General features: G+C 36.7%; 1 protein-coding gene across 3 annotated transcripts in view; it reads right to left on the reverse strand.

Moving 5' to 3' along the window:
- MLLT10 (MLLT10 histone lysine methyltransferase DOT1L cofactor) overlaps positions 1 to 26,966 on the reverse strand; it is a 123,772-nt gene that overhangs the window by 23,918 nt on the left and 72,888 nt on the right. For all 3 annotated transcript variants that reach the window (XM_058817299.1, XM_058817216.1, XM_058817372.1), the window contains one exon: positions 8,100 to 8,278. In XM_058817299.1, the coding sequence (XP_058673282.1) occupies positions 8,100 to 8,278 (179 nt within the window). The remainder of the gene's footprint in view (positions 1 to 8,099; positions 8,279 to 26,966) is intronic.

Consider the following 26,966-nt stretch of genomic DNA (forward strand, 5'->3'; position numbering starts at 1 on the left):
ATTTTCACCACAAATACAGAATTTGCTTAGAAATCTTAGAATGCCTATCATCACCTTGTTTCCAATGGAAAATCAAAAATCTAAATTCCTGTTTATTCTCCTATATGCCAAGAAACACAGATGGAAGACAACACAGAAAATCCTTAATAAAATACAGTTCCCACATTTCTTCTGAAAATTATCACCTGATTTTTTGAAACAAATAGCACAACACAAAACAATATTAATCTGTAGTATGATAGTTACTATTCATATATTTTAGTTAAACCAATACTTTGATTTACATATTTTTAATACATGTTTTGGCTGTCTTAAGTTGAACATAACTAAATTTAAAATAAACAATACTGACTACTTTGACTAAAACAACCTACAGCACTACTGATGACTGTAATCAAGAGTGAATTTTTACAGCAAAGCTCACCTCACCTGCTTTCACAATCACCAATGCAAATCAAACCCAAACATTCACTGTAGTTTTTTACACATTCATTCTCAGCAACACTGAGATTGAAAAGATAGCCCTCACATACTGCCACCATTACAATCCAAGCACTCTGAAGCCCTTAAAGTTTGGGGATTTTTAAAAACAGATAACCAAGGTCCAATTGCACAAAAAATGTTTTCGCCATCTGGCTGAAATAAAAGAATTAACTGGAGAGTATAATTAGGAGGTGGGAAATGTTAAAACAAAATCAGGAAAAGGGTTTATGATATCCTAGAAGAAAAGATCAACTTTTCATTCAAAAAGAACATTAATTACAAGTGTACAGATTGTCAAAATTTAAATTTGTCAGGAAAACGGTATTTGTGACATCATTCTGTGCATACAATATTCACATCACTAGTAGTTTTTCTGTCTGCAGCAAAAATAAATCATTTGAACTTCTAGCGGTAATGAAGACTCTAGCTTATGAACAAGCTAATAATCAAATACTGTCTTTGAGAACCAATTGTTTTGATTAAACATACAAATAAATCCTTCAATTACATGAAACCATCTAACCTTCAAACACCAGCAGTCAAGTATTTTCCAAGAAAGGCATGAATGAATACAACTGGGAAACGCAGTGGGATTTGAAAGGCAAAATGAAAAATTAATGGCACACCTACAGAAACTAATTTATACCTCTGCCCAGTGTACAACAAGGGCACATAAAGTCATTAAAAACCACATGGATAGAAGGCCTATCTTCCAGTAATGTGAAAACACTGTAACCTCAACTACTACTTTGCTCCTCTCTTTCATGTTGACTACCCAGATATCAGATAATTTTTTAAGCAATTAATATCTATTTATTTATATACCAGACATAAAAAAGAGACTTACAAAAACTTACTAGAATGCTACCTCATTAAGAGGTCTTTTTGTTTTGTTAGGTTTTTTTTGTTTGGGGGTTTTGTTTTGTTTCAGGTTTTAGTTTGTTTTTTAAAGGAGGCTTTGTAGAGATAAGACCCTGGGATTCCTACACAAGCCTAACTAAAAACAGAGTCATCATTTCAACACAAAGCCCTTTCACCTTAAGCTGGTTGCTCTATCGTTTCCATCTCCCTCTGTCTTCACAGCACTTAAACTGTATGTGCTCTACATGGACATGGAAGCAGTATCTTGCCCAAGAATCTCTTTTACTTAAGAACTTTAATCTATGTATGAGGAATTTCAACTTCACTCTCATTGAAACTACCTTCTTAAGAAACAATCCCAGTATATCCATGGAGGAATCTATTTTCTTCATATCAGTATTCCAAAGAAAGCAAGACACTTGCAATAGGCAAATAATTCTGAGATCTGAGAGAAAAGTAACTACTTTCAAGATAATCTGTAATTTCAAGAAGAGCAATAATAAAGAATCAGTTACTTATTCACAAGCATGGACATTTGAACTATATAAATATCAACAGTCTTTGCTATTTAGGTGATGAAATAAACACCTTCAGTAGTAGAATTGCTGCTGTGCAAAAATGCTTGCAAGACTCTCAACATTTACATAAGGCCTATACGCCACCGCCTCATCAACCAATTCTGCAGCTTGCAACAAACACACACCATGCATAATTAAAATCTTTCTCAAGTAAGACCTAAACACTGTTTCATCTAAATAGTTTTATTATTTCCAATGCATGCAAACTAGAACATTTCACACTTTTTACATTCACCACCTTTATTATTGTCTCAGGCACCTAAATTGAAGTAGTGCTACACTCAGTTCAACGAAGAGGTCAATGTGCCTCAGTTGCCTGGAGACTGATGGTTGCTACAGCAGCACCAGATAAGCCAAGCTAAATAAGCTTCAGCTTGAAGGCAGAAAACATTTATTGCTAGAGCGAAACATTGATGCAGTTGTCTCAGCATGCGGCACTGTGTAAAACCCTGCACCGCCTTTCAGAGTACCTCCACACTGCACAAGCCCACATGAAGACAAGCTTTCTGAAGCAAGAGGAAAACAAGATTTTCATTGGGCTAAATACTAGATTACTTGCAACTATGATTCCTTTGTTCTTCTCGTTGAGTCACATGTTAGAAGGAATTTTCCCTCTGGCTGTAAATTCTTCCTCCTTGCTACTCTCCTCCTCCCCCACCCCAAAAACCCTCAGACTGCATGAAAAGAAAATTAGCTTTTTACCCATTAAGAAAGTAGATAAAAATTAAAACAGCTTTTAAGTGATAAACAAGACAATTTTGATGGAAAAACTTTTACTAGTGCAGTTCTTCCCCATTCTCATTTTGCAAGACTGAAATTTAAGTGGCTGTGACAGAAATATGATTGAGTAGGTTTGGAAGGAAAGCCTCTGTTTTGCACTGACATCCTACACCACAATATCAAACCCCTCAGTGTACAACATAGTGAAGGATGCATTTAGCACACTTTCCAAATCTAGAAGCACTGGCGATTTCCTGTGGCAATGAGTCCCAAAGACAAGCAACATACTCTGTTAAAAATTATTCCTTTCTGTTCTGGATGTGCTGAGACTTCCTCTTGTACCTTTTGGGTAAGTTATAAGGAAAACCAAATAATTTCAGAATCCAAAGAGCCTGTGATCCGTGTTGATATTTTACCTTTGACCTAGTAAGGTAGGAGCCTCTTTCAAAAGAGACTTTAGCATCAAGTGTTTTGACAGGAACATAAAATATGTTAATTGGTTTTCATGTATCCAGCATTTCTATTGATTAGAGAAGTCTAGTACCACAGTAAGGATCTAATTTCCTTTTTCTGGAAGCATACTGCTTAAACCATGCAAGATCATTATCTCCAGATGTTTTATTAGTCTCTTTTTAATTATCACTCATATTAAAAGTAATATAAACAAAACAAACAAAAAAAAAAAAAACTGAAACACCCAAAAAACCACCAAACCTCCAACAAACAACACCCCCTCCCCAAATTAACAACACACTGTATGACAATGTATAAGCTGAACTTAAGAAATGAACTAACTTACTTGTTTTGGAGAAATTTTGGAATATATTAACATATTGTCATAACTGCTGTCTATGCTTTACCTTAATGACTACCTACTAAGAGGTGAGAGGTTTCCCAACAAGGCACCCACCAAATATGGAGCAGAAATCTTTACTATCTGCACTCTGGACTTCCTAAGAGCTCTTATGGCATTCAGTATCTCAATGATTTCTATGTTAAGGAACAGACTTCAAAAGATGTCCTGAAAAATATGTAAAGAGAGTAAAGTTCTTCTTAAGTTCTAAAAATCATCTGATTACATGTCTAATGCAGTTTAATATAATTACACTAAGTTACTTTGCACTGCAAAAAAAAGGATTAATGCTTAAATTAGTTTGTTGATGTTGTGTCAAAGTCTCCAGTTTTAAGATGTTCTGATCTAAAGGTGACTACAGAAGTATTACACCAACTCTTAGCTTACTTATGGTTGAGATGTGCATCTTTGGGAGCAGAGCAGGAAACTCAAGCAGCCAACCACCTAATGCAGGTCACATCTGTGACACACTGAAGTCCTAGAACTCAGGGCAGCTTGGCTTTCTTCTCCATGTATTTTTTCTACTCCCCAAAGAAAATTTGATTAAACACTGACAGCTGATAGACCAGCCATTTTCTAGAGTATCCACAGGCAGGATGGCCCAGAACCATCCCTTAAAACACTGCAGATCTGCCCAACTCTAGCAAACTCCAGATGCTTAAGCTGAAAATTTCCTTCTTTCCTTCCTCACGTTTACTTTGTGCTGCATATTACATTTTTAAAGAACCACAAATCTAAACCAGCAGGAAACAGGGTGTTTCTCTGAACAAGAATGGGAAACAAAAGTGGCCAAAGGAGTATCTTCCTTGGCCATCCCAAATTTAAGAATGCAGCACCCATAATCTGAGTTTACAACTGTAAACATGGAAGCAGTATCAATCAGGTAGGTGCATTTTATTGTCCTATGAAAAGGCCCAAACCCCCCTCCTGCAGACTTGCAAAAACCCCTCTCAACTTGAGTTTTCAGCAAAGGAACATCTACTTGTTTAAGATGTACTATTAAGTTCCTTCACAATTCCACTCCTTTTGTGGAAGGTATAAGTAAGATTGCTCCCAAAACTGTTCCTAACTTCTCTGTTGAAAGGAACAAAAACTAAGAATAGAGTTCCTATTTCCTGTCTTTTCATTTATTTTCCCACGAGTGCCAGAATATAACATAAAAAGGACAAGAAAGTTCCCTTGATAGCATGCAAAATGATGAGCAGACTTAAACTATGACAAGGAAAAAAAAAACACTAAAAAAGGAAGGTAAAAATAGTATAGACTAGTAATTTGGAGAATGAGCAGGGGAATACAGAGATCCAAAATTAGGGACTAGATTAATTCAGAAAATGAGAAAATAAAAACCACAGGGCAGATGCATCTGAAACATCACATGCCCTACATTCAGAAAAGACCTCAGGATTCCTTAGCTTTCACATTCCTCTGTCGTTAACAAGTAACTCCATATCTACCTAAGAAAATAAGCCTTATCTCCCCCTAGAAGCTGGATCAGACAAAGGAGGATAATCACCTCCATTCCTTCATTTATATGAATGCTAAAGAAAATCCTGGGGGCTTTTGTACTGCTTCTAATGGAAGTAAAGCCAAAGGATATTCGGAAGGGACAATGGACGTGATAAAAATGTTCTATGGGAACATATTTTTTCCAATGACCTTCTCTTTAGAATTTCTTAACATCCTTTAAAAAAAGAGACATGTAAAAAATTCCTTCCAAAATTGACAAATTTATGATATCCCCAAAATCATAATTACAAATGTCCAACAGAGATCTAAAAAAACAGCTGAAATCTTACAGGATGCACCTTAGTAGCACGTATTTGAGGCTATTCCAAGTTTTAGTACTATTCCAAGAGCCCATCTGTTAACATAACTGAATAAATGAGTAGACAAGATTTGGTCATAACTTGCTCTCTAGACTAATAGTTTCAGTAAAACCTAACTTTTAAACTATTACTTTTTACCTGCTACAGAGGTACAAGCTTACCTTAGCTTATAACCTCGGATGATGGTTTTCTTTTCATCAGAACACTACACAAGAAACGTGCCAGCACACTCTTATTTGAAGACTTCCATGGTCAAGAGCTGGACAAACAATGAGAATATATCCACAAGAGCCCAGCAAGCAGACAGCACTCTGATGGAACTTTGCAGAACTAAGTAGGTAAACCCTAACCCTTGACATTTAATCAGTCATTTACACTAAATAGGAAGGGGATGGGGGGTAGGGGAAGATTTTAAAAAAAAAAAAAAAAAAAAAAAAAAAAAAAAAAAAAAAGGGGGTTCCTTCAAGTGAAGAACAACTGCATGGCAAAACTAGGGTCTCCTGACTGGATCTCTCCAAGGTGGTGTGAACGTTATGCACTGAAAGCAGGCTCACTGAAGCAGTGGAGGACTTTGTTAATTCAAATACAGGAGTTCACCTTTACAGCTGTCAACCAAAACTCACTATTTCCATCTCCCTGTGTATCTCAAACCCAAGACTCTTTAAATGGTTAGTACCTGTGAATAAGATCTTGACAAGTAAATCTATGACCACTTGAAAACAAGTTTGGTAGTGAGACAAGACACACAACTCCTTTGCTTCTTTGGGGATGAAAAAGAAAAAAGCCCCCAAGGCAACTCACAAGAAACAAAGGCGAAGGAAGGACAGGAATTTTAAGCAGTTAACCTATGGAGGGCTCTCTAGTTCAGCTAAACAGTAAGAGGAGGTCCATCTTCTAGGGTATACCTCTCTTTGTGTGACAATATGAGCAGAAAAAATACTATGGTCTTCCTCTTCCTGACTCATAAAATACAGGTTTAGTCCAATTGCTTTTTCAATCTGTTTTTCTTCTGACAGAGGTTAACAAACAGAAGTGGTGGTGCACAGCCCTTGCTTATTTAACTTCTCCATGTCAGTTGATTTTACAGACCCTTGTCGTATCCCATCTCAGTGTCTCTTTTTGAGGCCACGAGTCCCTCACTATTTACTCACTCCTTATAAAGCTCTTCTTTGCCATTGTTCACTGCCCTGGCTCTTCTTGTACCTCTTTTGGCATGTACCATATCTGCTTTGAATAGAAACTGTCCTTTCCCTTTAACATTGATTTTATTTGTCCTCTTACCACCTTGTCAACACAGGCTGGTGAGGTCTTTCAGCAATTTGTGACAGCTGATCTTCATAATGGCCCACTGCATAACCCAACATAATCAGCAAACTTGGTGTGCGCTCCTCCTCCTCCTTTCCCCAGACCATTTCTGAATACATCGAGCTGTACAAAAGGCTGAGTCTTCCCAAGACTGATGGCAAACCTCTCCTCTGTGAAAACTGACCATTGACTTATTTGGGTTTTTTTTTAAACTATGACACAATCCCTCCCCCAAACTCCAAACTGTTCAATTTAAGTGTTGTCAGTGAGTTAGAGTGTGCAATGATCTTTGGAAATTAAAAAAAAAGGAGAACTTCCTAAAGTACCAAATTTTTAATTAATTTCTTTAAAGTAGTTTCTATCAATTTGTGCAAAAGAGATACCACTCAATTTTGGGTGAAACCACCCTATTTTTTTAGAAAACCAGTCCAGAAGAATTCTGTAAAAATAGGAACTGCCACCTATAAGAACAAATTGCTATTTGATATTGCAATGTAATCTGTGTTGTTCTTCACGTAGCATTTTTGCTATCCATACACTTATAAACACCTGTTTGTGCACACATACACACACTAAGCTTGATTTTTTCATGTTTATACCCACTGTCTTAGATCACTGTAGATAAATTACAAGTTCATTGCTTATAAGTACACAAAAATATATATATTTGATACATTCATTGTAAGAGAGATCCCCATCAGGAAATGAAAAATGCAAGAAACAAGGAGTATAAAATCACTATGTATATTGTAGTATTCCTTTGTACTTCAACAGTAATCACGGTGATTTTCTGCAACTATAACTTCATATTCTCTTAGCTTGATAAATGTAATCTTGTCCAACTTAAATTCATGCAAAAAACTATCCTAAAGGTATTTTTTCTAGTTCATTACTTCAACTATGCCATCCCTCTGCACTTCTCCCATGCCTCCATTATTCGTTCACCATCAAACATGAACTACTGATCTTCATTTGCATGACTTTTCAAATACAAAATTATAACATATATGTCAAAATTCATTTGTTACCAAGATGTCAGCCTTGGCCATCTCTTTGCCAGGGCTAGCCTAGCTGTTAAATTTGTTAAATCTTCCAAACAAAGCACTCTTTAACTGATACCATCATTTTTGCATAGAAAACTGAAAACTCTACATATTTTACTTATCAAAATCCTTTCTTATGTTCTGATTAAACATTGGTTAGAACACTGATGAACTGCAACCAGCATTTATGCTACTAGTCATAATATAGTTATTATTAATAAGCACTTCCTCAGACTACATTTAAAAAAATCTATGTGCTCTACAAATTGAGACTATGTGATACTATGGGGAACTTCCAGCCACTACAACATTTCATAACACATATAATGTTTATTAACCTATTTTCCAAATAAATTACTGTTTCTTTTAACATTGAAATTATGCAGGTCAGTAACATGGTTTTCTATCTTAAACTCTTGTGATGGTTTACCTGAGTTGCAGCAACAACAGTAGTTATAGAAGGCGCAGTTGAAGGTGATAGAGCTCCCACTTGCTGCAAGTGGCCTGAAGCCTGCTGAGGTAAATGAGAGCTGGAAACGGGAGTGCTAGATCCTGAGCCAGATACTGCATTTGGAAATGATACTGCTACATCATTGCTGCTAAAAATACCTGAAAAAAATTACAAAAACGATTACATGCATCTCTCTCTCTCCCCCTCCCTCTGTTTACTAGTAACCATGTAAATATGCAGTAGAAAATTAATCAAGACAAACAAGATCACTTAATACGTAATGCAGAAATCTCCTGTGTAGAAATTCTAACCATGCTGATTAATAAAAGTGCTCTCATCATTTAACATTCTACAGTTCAGGGAACACAGATTGATTCACTTTTAAGTTTTTTGTAAAACATATGTGATAAATCAAATATTTATGTGTGTTACAAACTGCTCAAATATTAACAGTGGCAGAAATTTTTGCTAAAATGCCTGCCTTCAACTGAGTCTGCTATCAGAGTTTGTTCTTTCAATGTATTACTGTTAACAAATGAATGAAGTATAATGCTATATAACTGTACACACACCATACAAATGGAAAAAATACTTTTTAACTTTAAAGTAAGTGTTACTAAACAACATACATTTGTTCAAAACTGTAATTTTGGCAACTAAGGATTGCTTGTGCTTTTTCAGAAAAATATTGACAGCAAGTCTGAGGACAAGGTACTCAGATTTGCCAATAGAACTGGTGGTATTTCATTTATTCACGAACTGTAATTCCATCCATGATCTATACGAATGCTCGACTAACATTTCTGCTAGAACAGCCAACAAATAAACGACTAAACACGTTAAAATTAGTCAGAGTTGTAAGTTAGCAATTTATATAGGAAGAGTTCACACCCCTCTGTGAAGCCATTACTTCTGTTCATCTACATGCAGGGTAAAGTTCATTATAGAGGTTGGGAAAAAAAACCCTACTGACCAGAAGCCCAGGACAAGAAGTAGTACCTGTCTATGAAACCGTTAGGCTCCACGTGCATTAGATAAGTGAGCTGTCAGCTGGCCAAGGAATATCAAGCATGGTAGCACTGAACTGCAGTTAGAGGAAGAGTGCCACAGGGAGTAAACAGAAGTAGAATGAACATGGTTAGATCAAAAAAAGCAACAGAACTGAAATGCCAGTTAGAAGGCAAAGGGTGGAGCTAGTTTGTCACTCATACAAATAATGATTTGAAGAAGGCAGTGACAATAAGAAGATACGCAATGTTAAAACACCACTCGCCACCCAGATATCCCTCTGAGCACAGGCAGTCAAGGGAGGCTAACATCATCCAAACCCACACATAATATGCAAACACTGATGCATCTCAAACTCCCTGACTCTATTAACTGTCAAGAAAAATGGAAGAGAAAATCAGCCAGACCCACTAGAGAAAGAAGATACGAAAAAGCACCTGAAGACACATCACGACAACACTTCTTTCCTGCCTCACCAAGGTTTGTGACTTATCTTCTCCCCAGACTCTTTATCATAGAGAAACTCCATACCTGCTCTGCTTTCCTACTGACCTTTGTGTCTTTTTCTATTTAGCACACCTCCCCCTCTCCTTGGCTTTTTGTGGCCACCATCCCCAAAGCCTACAGATCCAGCCTTATTAGCAGTGAAGATCCTTGAAGTGTTCCCTTTGCTACGATCCTTTTCCCGCTCTAGCTGCATCATCTAACTAAACAGCACATTTTATGGATCGTGCTCTAATTCATCCCTACACACCACCAAAATGACCATGATTAACAAACAGCCTTGCTACTGAGTCTACTCTTAAATGTGACATAACTATAATCACACAAACTGAAATATAACCCAGGTCCTCAGAAGATTTTTCAATTTGCTTTTTATCAGTAATTTCAAACTAATAAAAAGGATGAGATTTAACCCTTTGTTTCTTGAATGCAGTAAAACAATTAAATATATAAACCTTCCTGAAAATACAAGATTTTCATGAATTATCAGGCTTAAGAAACCATAAAATTTTAAAATAATGAAATATCACAGCACCTTTGAGTAAACCATAAGAGCTCATCACCACAAACACTATCACTCTCATAAAACATCAACAGCAATGAGAGGAGAAAACAAAATTTTTGGTGAGAGACAAGTGCTAAAAATTAAGGATATTTTGCCAGAAAGGGAAAACAACTCCAAAATTTTAAAGCTATTATAATTTTTTTAAAGTCTTAATTTTTAAAAGTCTTACATATGTAATAACTGCAGTGCTTCTGCTGCTTCTATTTTAATAATAAGGTTTATTCTTCCTCTTAAAAATAAAATTCAGGAATACAAGCAGATAGTTATGAAATCACAGGCAAAAGAATATTTCAAAAGAAAAGCAGCAAACTAGTTTGCCAGTGGAATGAGGTAAGCTAATATTTGTTGCCAGCTGTTGTAGTAATATTAAAAGCACTATTTGTTGCTGTTGCAACATACAAGACAAATATGACCTATCAGCACACTCTTTTTGGGATAAGTATTTCCATTTAGCAATCCCTTACTTAACACATAAAGGACATGCACCTTCTGAAACTAGCCATGCAACCAAGATGCAACTACTCCATGCAGCATTCAAATAAGATCTGTAAGATGAACATTGAAATAAATCATTGATTTTCACACCGTTTCCAAAATACCTGTATAAAAACTATGTGTATATCATATTAGAAAGCCAAGACAATACACATTTGAAATGTCTCTAACATATTAAGTTGTCCTTTGGGGTTTGGGGAGAGATAAATCACTTTCTGGATCAGGAAGGAATGATAACAAAAACCTGAGCAAATCTCTGTAAACTACATTCATGTTTAAAACAAACAAACCACCTTGAAGTCCTTCCCATATTACTGAAAAGCCAAAGAGCTGTAACTGGTGATGGATGGCATTGTGTAATTTGCCAGCAGCATGAACAGCATGGTCAAATACCATCTTCAGCATTAACCAGAACACAGCTCCTCAGCTCCAGGTGGAAATGGACACGTCACAGTGTTCAGGTGAAGTCTGACTGTGTGTCACACCAGTAACACAGCTGCAGAACACGGACTGCAGGTTCTAACAGGTAAAATGCACATGAAGCCTACACTGCTGGCTCAGAAGGCTTAACAAAAAGGCAACTGCCAAAAAAAAAGTATTTCTGGCCAACAAATAACTGCCTGCTTAGCACAGAAAGGTAGCACCATAGAGGAGGGAACACATCAGATAATACAGACTGAAAAATATGCATTTTTTATGCACCATCAATAAAAAACTCAGTATCAGAGGATACAAAAGCACTTCAAGAATAGTGAAAAGCAAAATAGCCACAAATCAAAACTAGCAGTATATACCAGGTAGCACACAGAACAATTTTAGTGATTTTATTCAAAATCTCAAAAGTAAATAGTTCCATGAACAGAGGAGTTAACAAAGCTGAGTAAATCCTGGATTTCCACAATGTTGCATCTCTCAGGTGACATCAATACACTAAGTTTTCTGACCACAATTTCAGTATCTAGCTATGAAATCCTCACTTCTTATTTTCTAGTACTACAGGCCCCCCCCCCCCCCCCCCCCCATTATCCAGCTCTCATACATTCCCTTCTTTATGCTGGTGACTGCCAAGTTCAGCAAGAGAGAAAAACCAGGCGGTATTTGGTTACTTTTGTCCCATTCACCATCCATTCCTATTACAGGAACATACATGTTTTAGACTTTTTCTCTGTAAACTGGACAACAGACTTAAAGCTTGAAACCAAGAGAGACAACATCGAGACTGCTCCTTAGGAAGCTCATAAAATGGTCTCCCTAAAGCTGTATTTTCTTTTGTAGGTCAAAACTTTGAAACTATTACAATAATTCTGAAAAGCAGACGTTAGCTAAGATATCTGTCATAGGTGGCTCATCTTAGCATTTTGTCAAAACTTCAGGAATAAGAAGAATATGGCCAAATAGGCCATTATTTTTCAAATGTAAACTTGCAGGCCCACAGAAGTTGCAAAGAACTACAAAACCTTCCTGCTTGGAGGGAGGACAGGTGGGCATAGGGTTGGACAACAACCTCAAGGGAACTCATAGCTGAAATCACAGAAATAAAAGGAAATTTTGAGTTATAAGAACTTCATTACACAAACTGAAGCTATACACACATTTTCAGTACCTTCATTTTGTGTGGTAATCTCAAAAAGTCTCCCCTAAACTCATGGCAACTTCCTATACAGTGCAAAATGAAAAAGTGTCTTTGCATGAAGCAGTCCATTCATTAGTAACTAAGCATGTACAAAAAACTGATTAAGTTCCATTACACAAGAAAGAACATGTTCTGTTCCAGTACAATGTTAACAGTGGAAGAAGTACCCCTCTATGTTATTTTGTAACATGATCACAAACTGAAGTGAATTTAATGGAAAACAGAAGCAAATAAAAATGGGTAATTTTTTACAGTTGTCACAGGAGAAGTTGCACTTCTACTGCCAAGGCAGCAACAATATTCACTTAAATTTAGGAGATAATGAGCTTGGAGGCTAGGCCAATCTGTTTCCTTCATGAAGAAATCTGAAATCTAAGCACCAAATAATCACATTATTTTTCTGCTGGTGATGACAGAAGTGGCAGAGTTCACTTTCAGATAGGTTGCTACAAGACTCTGCAGTAACAGTTCTAGAGGTGCACAGAAATCAAAGTTACTGATCTGCAGCTGGAAAACAAGCTACACTTCCCTCCCCTTCAGTGACCGGGCATCCTTTTTTGATGGAGGCACAGCAGCCTGTCCCAGATCAACAGCCAATGGCTTCCTTTCACAAAAGGCATTCTGAGTACTCTCCAGAACTGAGGCAGAAGTTAAAAAACCCCACAGACTCAAAATACCTAAAGAATGCACACTGCTGGAGGTGTGGAGGGAAGATACAAAGTACAAGTGTACATGTTTTCAAAAACTGGTTTTCTAACTGTTTTGAAACAGCTGCTCCAGTTTCATACCTATTGACAGAAGGCAGACTGCCACAATTGTTCCCTTTGAGAATACTCTGTAGAGTGGATTTATAGTCAAAGACCAAAATACTTGACAAGAACCTTGACATAACTGAGGAACACAATCCAGCACAGCAATATGACACATATATATGGTGAATCCATGATCATATAAGCTACATTTACAGCAAAGACCTGAAGTTTGCTATCAAACTCCATTACAATTAACCCCAAATCCTTGGCAGCTCAGCCAGCAAAAGATATTCAGGTACTCTCTACTGTCTACTCCCATCCCTATGGTCAAACCCCTGATTGTACAATTATCTATAATCAATCAGAAATATGTTCAACAGGGTGGGCTGAAGGATCAGAACCAATCCATGTGCTACCCATATTGTCTGCTGTGTTCAGCTAGTCCCACCTGCTAGAGTGAACAATGGTATTTTACACTTGATTCCCTGTCCATTGATGGCCACTCCTGTCTGCAGTCACCTGGAATTAATCCAAGCTGATACAGGTCTTACACTGCAGCCCTCCACTGCAGAAGGGCTCAAACCCACATTTTTCATAGTCCACCCAAGATAAACGTTCTCTCTGAGAGAAAAGGTCTGAGTGTGACACGAGGAGACAGATGACATGCTAGACTAGGGAGACAGGGAGAACTGGACTGTTCTTCTAGCTCACTATATCCATCTCTGACAGTGAACAGCCATACAAGGAAAAGTACAAAAAAAGGGCAAGATGTAGTAATACTTCCCTCAAATGCTCTCCCAGCCTCTAGAAATCTATAATGTATGAATTTTGAATGTGAGGAATGGTCTTTGTAATTACTAGCTTTAAATATGCTTCCAGCCTTGCCCCAATGAATATCTTCCAATGCCTTCTGAACAGCTGAAGCTTTTCATAACATATATCATGGCAAAGTTACACCTTAGTTAAACTGTGGTGTAACAGTTTGGAAGATGGCCGACACAGGGATAAAACCCCTTTCACTTGTTTCCTCCAGATATTCTGACTTCTCACAATAATCTTTGAAATGCTTTATAACTGCCTGTTTACATTTCACAATTAACTCAGCATTATGAAATAGGACATGCAAAGAACTTCATGCTTGTTCCACCATGAGTCAAAAAGTTTTCAAGTACTCTTCTAGAATACAATACTAAGATAAAGAGCTCCTTGATCATATCTCAGACACATATGCTTATAACCATGAAAAAGACCTGTACTTCAAATGTACCACAGCACAGAAAGATCTTTGTAAAAGAAAAAGTTAAACAGATAGGTAAGAACAATTGATAAAGACCTTAACTTTTTAAGGTTTAAAAGTTTTAAATGCTCACTTTTGTAACAGTGAGCCAATACAAGCCTCGGTTACTTAAATACAGCAAACTAAAAGCAAAGCAGTTTTAGGCTCACTTACGAGTATTCATGAATAGGAGCATGAATTGTGATGTACATTTCTTAATGATTTCAGGAAAATTTACTGTGTTTGCTTAACATCTCTGAAAACAGATCTCTCAAACCATTCTGACAGCAATCTACCTTGGTGCTGGAGGGGGAGTCACTGGAAGTACCAGATTGCTCTTAACTGTGAACATAATCCAGTCCTTTATGGGAGTTTCTCCCTTTTGGATTCCAGTGATCTGAGGCTGGTGTTTTTGAAGGGAGGGGGCAGGGGGGTGATGGGATAGCTTTTCCCCAGATTTCTGAAGACCTACAAACAGCTGTCATGAGCAACAGTTACAGCTTTCAAGCGGTATTCCAGAACCTCATGGTCAGATAGTTACACTTATGACTGCAATATCTGACAACCAAACAATAACTACTCAGTACTCTGAAATGTGCATAACAGAACTACTTCAGTCTTTTTAGCTCACCCTTCTCTTGTTCTTTGTTTTTACCAATTTAGATGGTTTAGCTGAGCACTAATATATCCATGCCTCAATATAGGCAGATGACTTTTTATCAACACTGAAAAATTCTGCCCAAGTTGGGCTACAATCAAAAAATTTCAATTCACACTCAATACGGATTCTGTGTAGTTTAGGTTATCTTGTTAAAAAAATCATACCATAAATACTGAATTTTGCCTGCATTGATGGAAAAGCCAAGGCTACAGAACTCAAGTTTCTTTGGACACATGTTGTCTTCTAAAAACAATCACAGGACTGAGACTGTCACAATGGATGTCTGTTCTGTATTATGACTATCCTCACTGCAACTCAAAAATCAGCATAAGACAGAACAATCAATAACAAAGACCTAAAAACAGCAACAGGAGTATGAAATAAGACAGAACAAGCAAGAACTGAAGTTACCACAAAAAGGCAACAAGCAAACATTACAATTTACAGCTATTTCTAATGTAAAATAATCATGTCACTGCTTCTGCTAGTCTTTTTTTAATGTATGCACTAAAACTGCCAAGAGATATATATGCTCTACATGTGCATATATGCATGTATAGATATGTGCATCCCTCCTGCTCCTTTTCAGTGGCAGACACATAGAGGAAGAGATGAGACTGCAAGGTCAAATCAAAACAGTTTGACTGTAAGATCCAGAGTGACTTGGGAGGACAAAGCACATTGCTACCACACAGTGAATAGCAGTGACAACTTTACATCTCTCAGCTGCAAATTTTGTGGTTTTTAGAAAAAGGTTTGAAAAAAGCAAAGATATAAGAAGCTGACTATACAACTGCAAAACACAGCACTGAGTATACCATGTCTCTTACTGGCAAAACTGCAGTGTGCCACTGTCTGCCTTCAAGTGCCTTGACTCCTTTCTATTGAGGCAGGCACCTTAATGGAACAGCTTTCATGGCTCCATTTTCCAGTCCTCTTCTTTAGGACTAGATTCTCTGAAACTGGTTCAATATTTTAGCTATTATCTTTCCTCCTTCAGAGTGTGTCAGCACCAAATTTCAACTGACAGGGTTTGGCCACTTTTATAACAAAACCACTCATAATAAACCTCTCTGCTCCAAACTTATATTTGTTTCCACTCAAACTAAAATTCGCAAGTTTTCTTTTTGGTACTTTGTTGCCAATTGCAGCCAGCTTAAACTCAGTGCAATGAAAAAACAAGCTCCTCACACAGACTCCAACAAAACTCTTACTGACAGTGACGTTTACAATCCTCAGCACTACCTGACACATAATCTGAATATGCTGTTGGAGTAAATGATCTTCCTTTATTTAAATATTTATCTCAAGTTTTAATACTTTCTTTTCATCCTATATAAACACACATGTCAAGATCTCTTCTTGCTGTTCATATTATCTAAATTTCTACCTACCCTCACTGATTCCATCCAGACACATGCTTCTGACAAAACAAGAGCCCTACAATACCAGGATGGGGGGAGGGGGGGAAGGAAAGGCAATACTGGGGGAGAAAAGTAACCAACTTAACCTCAGAAGGTAACACGAAACATCACCACCACCCCACAACAAGGTAATTAGATAATAAATCCTGTCCAAACACCATTCTAAAACAAACATGTAGCCACCATTATGCTGTTCCACAACAGTAAGTTATATAAAGCATTACTATTGCCTGGCAATATATGCCCTTCCAACTATCTGTGCCACTAGTTTAAAAAACAAAAAGTGCAATGTGGAAAGAAGTCACAAATGGCATTCCATCGATTTCTGTTCTGCACCCTCTTGCCAATCTATACCTCTTCAACATTAAACAGCAAAAAGGCTCTGCTTATGAAACAGCAGAAACTCACCAAGTCCAAATTCAGCACACTTTGTCAGATACCCTTCAGGTGTTTTATTTTTGTTCAGAAAAATGGTGAGCTTGCTTTCCTTCATCTCAAAGCTGGTTCAGAGCATTGTATACCTGGGAGAGTGAGAGGGAAACCCTATATCAAAAGGAAAAAAAGCTAAACCTATTTTACTAAAGCAAAGCAAATCTAGAGAAATTTCAATATTTCTCACCACACATAGACTATGAAACATAAAGTTAATGTAATATTAAAAAATTTATTATTTAAGACACCCCACCACTCTAGACATCTGCCTGACTGGTGCAAAAAAGCAAAAGTTCTATAAAACCGTAATGACTGCCACCTTAAAATGCAAAAAACTTGACCATGCAAAGTTTCAAACATGTAAATTCTTTTGCATTCACTGAATTTCAAGTCAATACAATTAGCAATGCACACAGCACTGCTCTCCTAACATATGTGCACAGCAGTAAGAAAACTTCTATTTGAGGCTGGGAAAAATGGATTAAAATTTCCAATTTTTATTAATAGACCACCTGACATCAATTAAATATCACACTGAGAAATAAACTTGATAATCTTCAAAATTAGCCTCATGAGAGTTTTAAATCTTCCAGTAACTTATGAATACAGCTAGGATTGTTTCCTACAAACTAACAACAGCCTTGAAAAAGTAAACCAAGTTCTAATTTAATAAGATATTTAATTTCCACTGGCTATGAGTGAATACAGAAACAGGGGTAAAAAGCCAGTGCTGAATACTAAAAGGAAACAGCCATTAGATACATTAAAGATTCAGTATTGCTCCCTCTGAAATTGATAGTTCTGTTATCAGTGACACAAATGAGCAGCATCAGGCTGTCAGAACAAAGAATGGACACAACAAGGCTGCCTTCACATGCATTACTTGTAGTAATTTAAGTAGTCAGGAAGGGAAGTGGGAGAATGCCTGAGGTAGACATCACTATAACACACCTATGAATGGAGCACAGAAGAAGGACTAGAAAACACTATTCACAAAATTAAAGAAAAGAATCTCAGAACTGGAATAAAACTGTTATCATTTTACTTCACACATACAAAAAGATCATAAAAAGAGAACTGAGGAACTATTGACCTATCAGGCTCCTGCAGACAATCTACAAAGTTTTCACTCAAGTACTGAACAATTGACGCACTGCAGACCTGTATTTCACCCAATCCATAGAATATGCAGACCTTCAATCAGGCTTTTCCACAAAAGGCTACCCTTTGTGATAAATGAACCTCTGAAAAAGATTCTAATATAACTTACCATTATGTATGGCATTCATCAACTTCATGAAAGCTTTTGAGTTAGGAGAAAAAGGGCTTCATGTTAAGATCATGTTTAACAGACACACAAAAGAATGTATGTATAGACAGGAATTTCAGTGAACAATAATATACCTGAATACATCTTTCTTGTATTAGAGCTCTGATCATTTACAGTAGCACAAATTGTAAAATGGATTTATTTCTATCCACTATAATGTTTTACTTGTATTTCTTTTATCAGTGTTGGTTAGATATTAAATGTCAATTATAAGAACATTCCAGCACATGCCAATTAGCCAATAAAGCTAGTATTACAAATAAGAATTCAAATTCTCTCCAGTGGCAATCAGCCCCCCAAGAAAAGACTGATTTTAATTTCACTGTCTGCAACAAATTTAGAAACTGAAACGGAAGTTGCCTTGCTAATTTTAATCACAAGGCATCTGTTTTGCTTCACTGCTAGATAGAGATGAACTCAAGCAATCAAGTCTAGCAGTCTAGCAGGAAACGGTTGTGTCTCCTGGACTTCAGCGAGCTCAGTTCAACAACAACTCACATACACAGAAAGAACATCCAACCAGAGGTACACCAAAGGAGATGCTCACATGAACTTCCTTTCCTTCATGGGCTGGGGTGTTGAGAGGGTATTGATCTCTGATCCTGAAGCGCCAGAACACACTGAAGTCTCCAATGCAGCCGCCACAGCACTGCAGTGCCCAGCTGCAGAGGCCAGCCCTCCTGCACTTAACCCACCAGCTTATTCCTGCTTGGGATAACCACCCCATGGCTACAGAATTATTTCAGTCTCCTCGTTCACTCTCTCACACTACCATGGAACGAAGCCCTCAGTTTACACATCTGGTTTGACTTGGTAATCAAATGATTTTATAGACCACAGTGGGGTGAACACCTCTGTCACGCTCCCATGGGGGAATTTTATACCTGCATCAGCCTCTGGGATCTGACTGCAGTAACTATTTGGGGTCCAAGAGGGCAACTACCTTTAATGCTTTATTTTTCTCTTTTTACCCTTGCCACAACTGGGAGCTACTAAACATTGATGTCATAAGCCAGTCTTTAACTCTTCTGAAGGGCCCTCTGAACACCGTAATTTCAAAAAATGAATGAATTAAGACATCTTAAACTGTCTGTCATTCATACTCAAAGATTACAAAACTAAGAAGCAATTTTAAAAAATTTAAAAGCTTTTACTTTTATCTACTGACTAAAATTGAATAACTAGCCAAAGGTACATCAATGGAAATACTTGCAAAATTTGGAATGTCTTAATTAAAGCATTAATTTACAAGGTCTGTTCTCTAAAAAACATAAATACTAATGTTTGGGGATTTAAATTTTGTGGTACAGAAAAAACACACAATGTACAAAATTCTGTATGATATTTGACAGAAGTGCATTAATCTGAAATAAATAAAACTGATAATCTTAATTAACCTTCTTAACAATTTTCAGAGAACTAACAAAATACAAACTAGACTCATAATTTACAAGGAAAAAAATTACGAAAATGCACAGAGATGATATGACTGGAATCACATTATACTATACAGACAGATTCTTTCTCAGGTGCAGAGGACACAATGCAACTGCAGTCTGCCACTCTTAAGTGCAGAATCATTTCACCCACACCTACTCTCCACAGCCTTTATTTGATTATAATTGTATCCATTCTCTCCAGTTATGCTCAATTTTTGTGCACAAGAAATAGAAGCCATTTTGATCCATCATTACTTTCACCACTAAAGAAAGTCCCTTTCAAATTTAAGGAACCATTGGGTAGGTTTGGAAGGAAACTTAGGGTGGTGGTGGGTTTTTTTCTTTCCTCTTCTTTATTTTTTATTTTATTCCAACAAGCTCAGCCCTAGACTGCCAAAGCTATACCTTTTGCTTTTGTTTCTTTAAAACTGTACCAAACAGGAGCCACCACTAATCCACACAATCACATACAATGCATTCCCAAGCATCACTCAAGAGGTATGAGAAAGTTTCCAAGCAGAATAGACTAGATATGTCCCAATGCAAAATTTACTACTCTAAGATAACACTTCATAGATAAAGGAGGAAGAGATGCAGTTAAAGAGCTAACAAAACCCTAGCTGTTCTACCACAGACCTCATGCAATTACACAAGGAAGGGCCAACACTAGATCAGCCCTGCTTGTGAGTGATGGAGCTAATTCTAGACTCCCCCCAAGCCTCTCCACAGAACAGAAGGAGAACTGTTCCCCTACCAGCACTCCCTTCCACACTCCATAAATTAGTAGAAGGCAGATGAAAAAAGGTGTTTTATTCTGGAAGGAAAAAAGAGCTACTGTCTTGGTTCCTGTGTAACTGCCTTTATTGGCAGCTAGGTCTTTCCCCTCCCAGCCACCCAGTTTTCTGCTACAATGTACAGCCAAATTGAAATTCAACATGCTAAGGTGTTGAGAAAGGCTAGGGACAGTGAATGGTAACTATATATATGTGTGTGTGTGTGTGTATGTATGTGTATATATATATATATATATATATATATGCTGTAATATCTGGACTTCACTTCTCATTGTTTTCGTTAATTTGCCATCTCTGGTGCCTCCCACACTTTCAGTCCTGACTAAATCTTTCCCCTCTTCATCCAATCCTTACAGCAGCTGTTGTTGTTTGCTTTACTTAGAATCTTACAATTATTCCTCCTTAAAATCAATTCTGCTCAGAAAAAACTTTAATACTTCCAGCTCATTCATTTCAATTTCTGAAATGACTTAGTATTAATACTTATATCCAAGCCACCACCTCTGGCTGTTCATTACTTGCTTTTAAGGGAATTGGTTATGCATAAAAACCTTAAGTTTCATTCTAAGCTTACCACTCTTCCACAACAGAAAAAAGTGACTTTGTCCCTAGGAAGGATGTTATTTGCTGTAACCAAGCCCTAGATCCATCAGATTAGGCATTTGTCCATGACAGTTATCATGCTTTAAGGAAAAAAAAAGGTGAAAAAACCCAAATAAAACAAATTCCAACAACTTGCATTTGACATTCTTATGTGAAAGCTAACTATATTGACAGCTTATGAGCCACTTTTTTATTTGGAGGAATGAGGGGTGTGTTTGGTTTTTTATTTGTTTGCTGGAGGAGGCTCTGTTAAGGTTTCTTTTATTTACTTGGAATCTCTACTCATTCTTATTTCACAGATGTTCAAAACAAATAAGCAATGGGAAACAGAAATAAAACCAAGTCAAGTATGTAGGATCTAACAGGATTACTCATGCAGAAGTGCCAGTTGCACGTTCATATTCTTCACTTCCATTGCCAGCTTCCACAAATCCCTGCTCGACTCAGATTTCTAGAGCTATACTGGTCCAAAGAACATAGATACTCAGTCACTTTTTTAATGACCAAAATTTTCTCTTTTTTCCTGTTTCTTAGGTAAGTGGGGACCCTTTTCTGAACTTTCTACCACTGTAGAAAATTCTCTCTCACAAAGACACATGCAGCAAGCTAGATCACTGTCAAAATGAACAGTTTCCTTCCTGTTATACTTATGGCCTTCTCACATATCTACCAAATCTGACACTGAAAGATGAAGACTTCTATTTAAAAGCTGAATAAAAAGTATATAAAGAGCAATATGAAGCAATGAGTTTGCATCTAAACTAGGTGTTAAATCCCAGTTTGGTTCAAATGGACAAAAAGTGGCTTTACATTCAGGATCAGATAAGAAGTAGCTTTGCGTATATGGCATACCTGTATATCAATTTCCTACAACAGCTTTTCAGGTATGCCTAATATTCCTGAAAGAGAGTTTTATTTGAGTAACCTTCTGGAAATACAATGTTGGCTTATTGCTGCCAATTTTCTGTGTTTTAATCATGTGGGGATATTTATGAGCAATGAGCTCCCATTCAGACGTGCACAGGGATCATGCAGGTACAGTAATGTTTGTACATTTGTTTGTACGGTATCAGAACATCACACAGTGCAAAGGCACTGGGACACACTGTCACCTACTGTCCCTAAGGACACTTCTTCATGCTCATGGAGCCACCAGGGCCCACCTGGCTGCACAGGCTCCCCTACAGAGCCAGAACTGCAGGGGTGCATGTGCTGCAGCCCCACAGGCAACCTGGAGCCTCAGAAAGCTGCTGTGCTTGGTGCTATCACACCCATATAACCTGCCTGAGGAAAAAAATACATTACTTACATATGAAGGCAGCATAGGGACTTGATAATCAGACACTTAGCCCTATTATATTTGTTTTAAAAAGCAGTATAGCTCCTATATGAATGTGAGTGTCATCCTATATGAGTGTCACATGAATCTCTCCATTCTCATCTTAATGGATTTCTCCCTGAGCAACATCTTTCACTGAAAAGCTCAATTATTTTAAGGTAACTAGTCTGTTTTATGCCACTGTATTATGTTAGATTTCTATTTTTTTTCTTTTCTTTTGAAACTTTGCAAGGGAATTGCAGAAATTATTATGATAATCAACAACATCTCTAGACATCACAGCCTCTCCCCCAGATATAATCCTGAGACAAGCTTCAGTCAGTTTAACTTCTGGTACTGCAGCTCTTCACATCAAATAAATGGAAAATTTAAATGCTAAGTACATTTCCTTCTGATTTTAAAAACCTGACTGCAGCGTTGGTACCTCTGACTGACAACAACAACAATAAAAATTTACCATATGAATTGGACAGTCTTCAGAAGGACAAAAAAGTTTCAAGAACTATCAACACATACACACCACTTATTTTTCAGATATATTTGATTTCTGAAAGACTTGCAAGTCTGTAAGATCTGAAAAGTACAATTTTCAAGGAAGGGTAAAAAATCCTACTGCTCCTTTTATAGTCAAGCCTCTTCTCTACCCTCCCCCACACACACTTTTTAATGTTCCCATGTCACCTTTAACAGATTTTATGGAGTTAAAAGACTGATTGCTATCTCACATTTGACTTACAAAGAATGCCATACCCTAGTAATTGACTGCAGATGCTCAAAAATGTTCACACTCAAGAAGATGAATATTTTCATTTTAAAATACATATACATGTATACACACAAAAACCCTCTTAATTTGATACCATTTTGAAAGTCCTTTTTTTAAGTTAAGCCATTTTAAAGGAGGTTCTGGGAACTAAACAGCTACAAGTAAGCTAACTCTTGTATCTCACTTTATTTTCCAAGCAGCAATAGAATTAAGGAATATATCCTTGATCTTCAGAGAAGGGATACACCTCTAAAGCAAATATCAAGTTTTTCAACAAAGACATCTGATAGGATAGAAATCTTAACTGCTTCACAGTGTCTCCTTACTCCCCTGCTCAATTTAAAATTATAATTCTTAGTTTTATAATAAGAGTTAAGGAACTAACATAATCTAAGCACAAACCTGGAAAGTTCAGTACCTTTTCTCTTTCTGCCCTTATTTTTTTAAATGTAATAATGATAACACCACATACTTTTACTCCATGTATCTGCAAAGACCATCAGCCACTGGAAAAGCAGGCAATTTATTTTCTTCCCAATGCAGACAACAACAGTAGCAAAGCTGTCAGCCAGATCTCGTTCATGCAGCTCAGTTTATGCAGATTACCCAGGCCCAAAGTAAGTTCGTTTTTATCAGGAGTTCAAACCTAACACCAAATATATACAAGGCACTTTGTAGGCTTATGAGTCAAATGTAATATAAAAGCAAGCAGTTTACAAAAAGGTCATGAACTTCTCTGAAAACCTCCCCTTACCACACAAAACAGATTTATAGCTAAATTTGGAAAGTAGTAAGCACAGAAACTTAAGTAGCCTTTAAGCCATTCCCAGTCCATTTTCTTCTCTGCCAGTACAGATACAACTAATAAACAGTCAGTGTAACCATAAAGATACTTATTATGTTTCAAAGTGTTTATATTTAGATGTTAGTTCCACAAATAATTCTGTATGGGCAAAAATCTAGACCTGCAGAATTTCTTGTATTTTTTATTTAATTAATATTTGGGTAGAAGACTCACAAAGCTTGAATAAAACCAGTATTTCAAACAGTTTAGAAATATTTACATCTTTTTGCTAAGCTGTTTAGAACTATGTCTTTCTCCCAATATTAGTAACTACCAAAATTTTCTTTATTTTGTTATTAAATGAAAGACCTAAAAGGAAGTCAAGAAAATACACTTTACAATTCTCTTTCCCATATTGACTTTTTTACTTTGTTGTAGGTTTTTTATCATCTGAAATGTATTACAAGTTTGTAATGTAAATATACTATTTGCTGCTGACTGTCAGAGCATAATAAAGAAATAAATAATGACGTATTTTGAAATTTAAACAGAAGCTAATGCCCAGACTCACCATAATTTGGGAATCTAGTTTAAAGATAAAATCTTAAAAGTTTTATTTTCTAATTTTAACCTGATAAACACATTCTCATACAACAATTAACTAGTTATGTCATTTCCACAGCTGCCAAGATCTTCTCTGAAATTAGCAGGCCTTAGCAGCTTGACATGGAAGCTCTACCCCAGTTATTAGAGCTTCCCTTCCCTGGGCCATTATTTTTTCCCTTCAGAAAGCACTCCCATCTGTTTTCACTCAAAACCAAAAACTTTACAATTCTATGAGAAAGGAAAACGTTGCCTTGTTTTAAATCAAGTTTTGTTTCAAAGTGATTTTCCAAGAGTTTCTGGTCTTGCAGCACTCACAGGGCAGCTGATTTGCATCTCATGCACAAACACTGCTCCCATGGCAAGTCAGGCAGCTTGGAGACTTCAAGAGTGGAACAGGCTGAACACTTCTTGTTTTCAGCAGCCCATCCAATTAAGCACTATAGTGTGCTTTTCTATAAACTTAAAAAAAAAATCTCCCCCAAAAAACCAAACAAAACTAAAAACCAAGAAACCAGAAAACAGCAATTACCAGTACACAATTACCAAAAAAAAATCTTGACCAGGAAGAGTACTTATTTTTGCATAATAATTACAATCCTGCTTCTAAACATTTTTGTAAATTGAAGTATTTTTAAATCAAAGATATTTCAGTCTATCAAAGAGCTTCAGACTCTTTGAAAAGCATGTTTTAAATATATCAATCATTATATGCCTCTTCTCAACTTTCATATTCATAGTCATATTTTAGGAGGAAATTAGCACCGTAAATATAGTTCTTTGCTAACTGCAACATGTATGGAGTAATTTCAATTAATTGTGATGCAATTCTTCTATCCCTTCTTGAAATGAGTGTCACAGTGATGACAATAGCCTTTTTTCCCCCTAAAGTATCATAATGTTCAGTTCTCCATCATTATTCAGAAGTTTTTCATAACTGTTTTTAAAACCCATCTCTGTTAGAAGTTTAATTGTTCAGTATTTTTTTCCACAGCCTTCTTAATGAAGGAATTCTTATTTATTACATCCAAGCACATTTTTTCCAACATATGTTTTTAGAAACCACCCTGAACCCTCAGAGCGAGCAGCAAAGATGACTTAACTTCTCAATCTCTAAAAAAGCACAGAACATACCATGCTGGGAAGTAATTCTAGCAGACCCATGCTGCTTGAAAATTTACTATAACTACTGTATTTTGAACGGCATTATTTGTCCAGTTACAAACCATTTCATATGCTAAACTGATGCACCATGCTACATTTTCATTTAAAAATCAAAGAGAAAATACAGCAAAGAATTAGGTTCATAGGTAAGGATCAAACAAGAATCTTAGCAAGCACATTGACTTCTTACTTCCAGAACTCCTGCACATGCAAATCAAATAAATATGTTTGACTAAACTGTATCTTCTAGAAAATACATTTTCAAAACTGAGATTTGTTCAACTATTACTTTCTCTCACTTGATAATGTTTTACTTCTTTGTTAGGTTAAGGATCATTGTACCAGTTTTCAGTTCCTCATACATATCCATGTCTGATAAACTCACTCCTTAGCTATTCTCCAATAATGTGCTTTTTCCAGTCATTGAACCTTTCTTGTAGCTCTTTTCTTTACACAGAGCAAACTGCAGAACCATACACAGTATTCAAAGACCAGACACACTCTGAATGCAGAGCTGCCTTTCTCATTAGCTTGCTGTTTATGCATTAAAACATTTTTAAACACAGCTCAGCTCTGCAAACTCAGACACAACTGATTAATCACCTTTATCCTTGTTCTCTACAGCCCTTCTTTCCCCAGAAGGCTATCCTTATCCTGCAAGTATACATCCATCTTTCTAAGATAATCTTCTACTTTAGCTCTACCAACATAACTCTTAGTTTGTACTGCTGACCAAGAGATTCATTTTACCATGCCCTCATAACCAGACTTTGTCAAAAATTTCAGCATTTTCCAATAGATTTTGCAGACTATTCTGAATTGGAAGGGACTCACAAAGATTGCTAAGTCCAACCCTTTGGTGGCTTGAGGATCACAGCTGTGACCTTGGTGTTAAGAGCACCATGCTCTGACCAACTGAGCATAAGGGGAAATAACAAAACAAAGTAAAATTATTGGTTTAATAATTCTATGAACAAAATAAAATTGAAATTACCTATTAATTACAGTTAATGGAAGGATTTGCTGACTTCCTAGCATTACAAGTCTTTATTTAAAATGTCATGCTGTATCAATTGAAATGTAGACACTTACTATGCCACGTCTATTAAAAAATCAGGAAATAAAATCAAATCAGTCCAGTAAGTTATTTTCCATAACTCTCAATTTCCACCACTAGTCATTACACCTCTGTATGTCTTAAAATCTTCCTTTCTTCTGCCAGATACAGCCTAATTGCATAACATTAACTACTTGTCAGTCTCTCTTATAACTTC

This window comes from Ammospiza caudacuta, chromosome 1, assembly GCF_027887145.1.
Source record: "Ammospiza caudacuta isolate bAmmCau1 chromosome 1, bAmmCau1.pri, whole genome shotgun sequence".
Lineage (NCBI taxonomy): Eukaryota > Metazoa > Chordata > Aves > Passeriformes > Passerellidae > Ammospiza > Ammospiza caudacuta.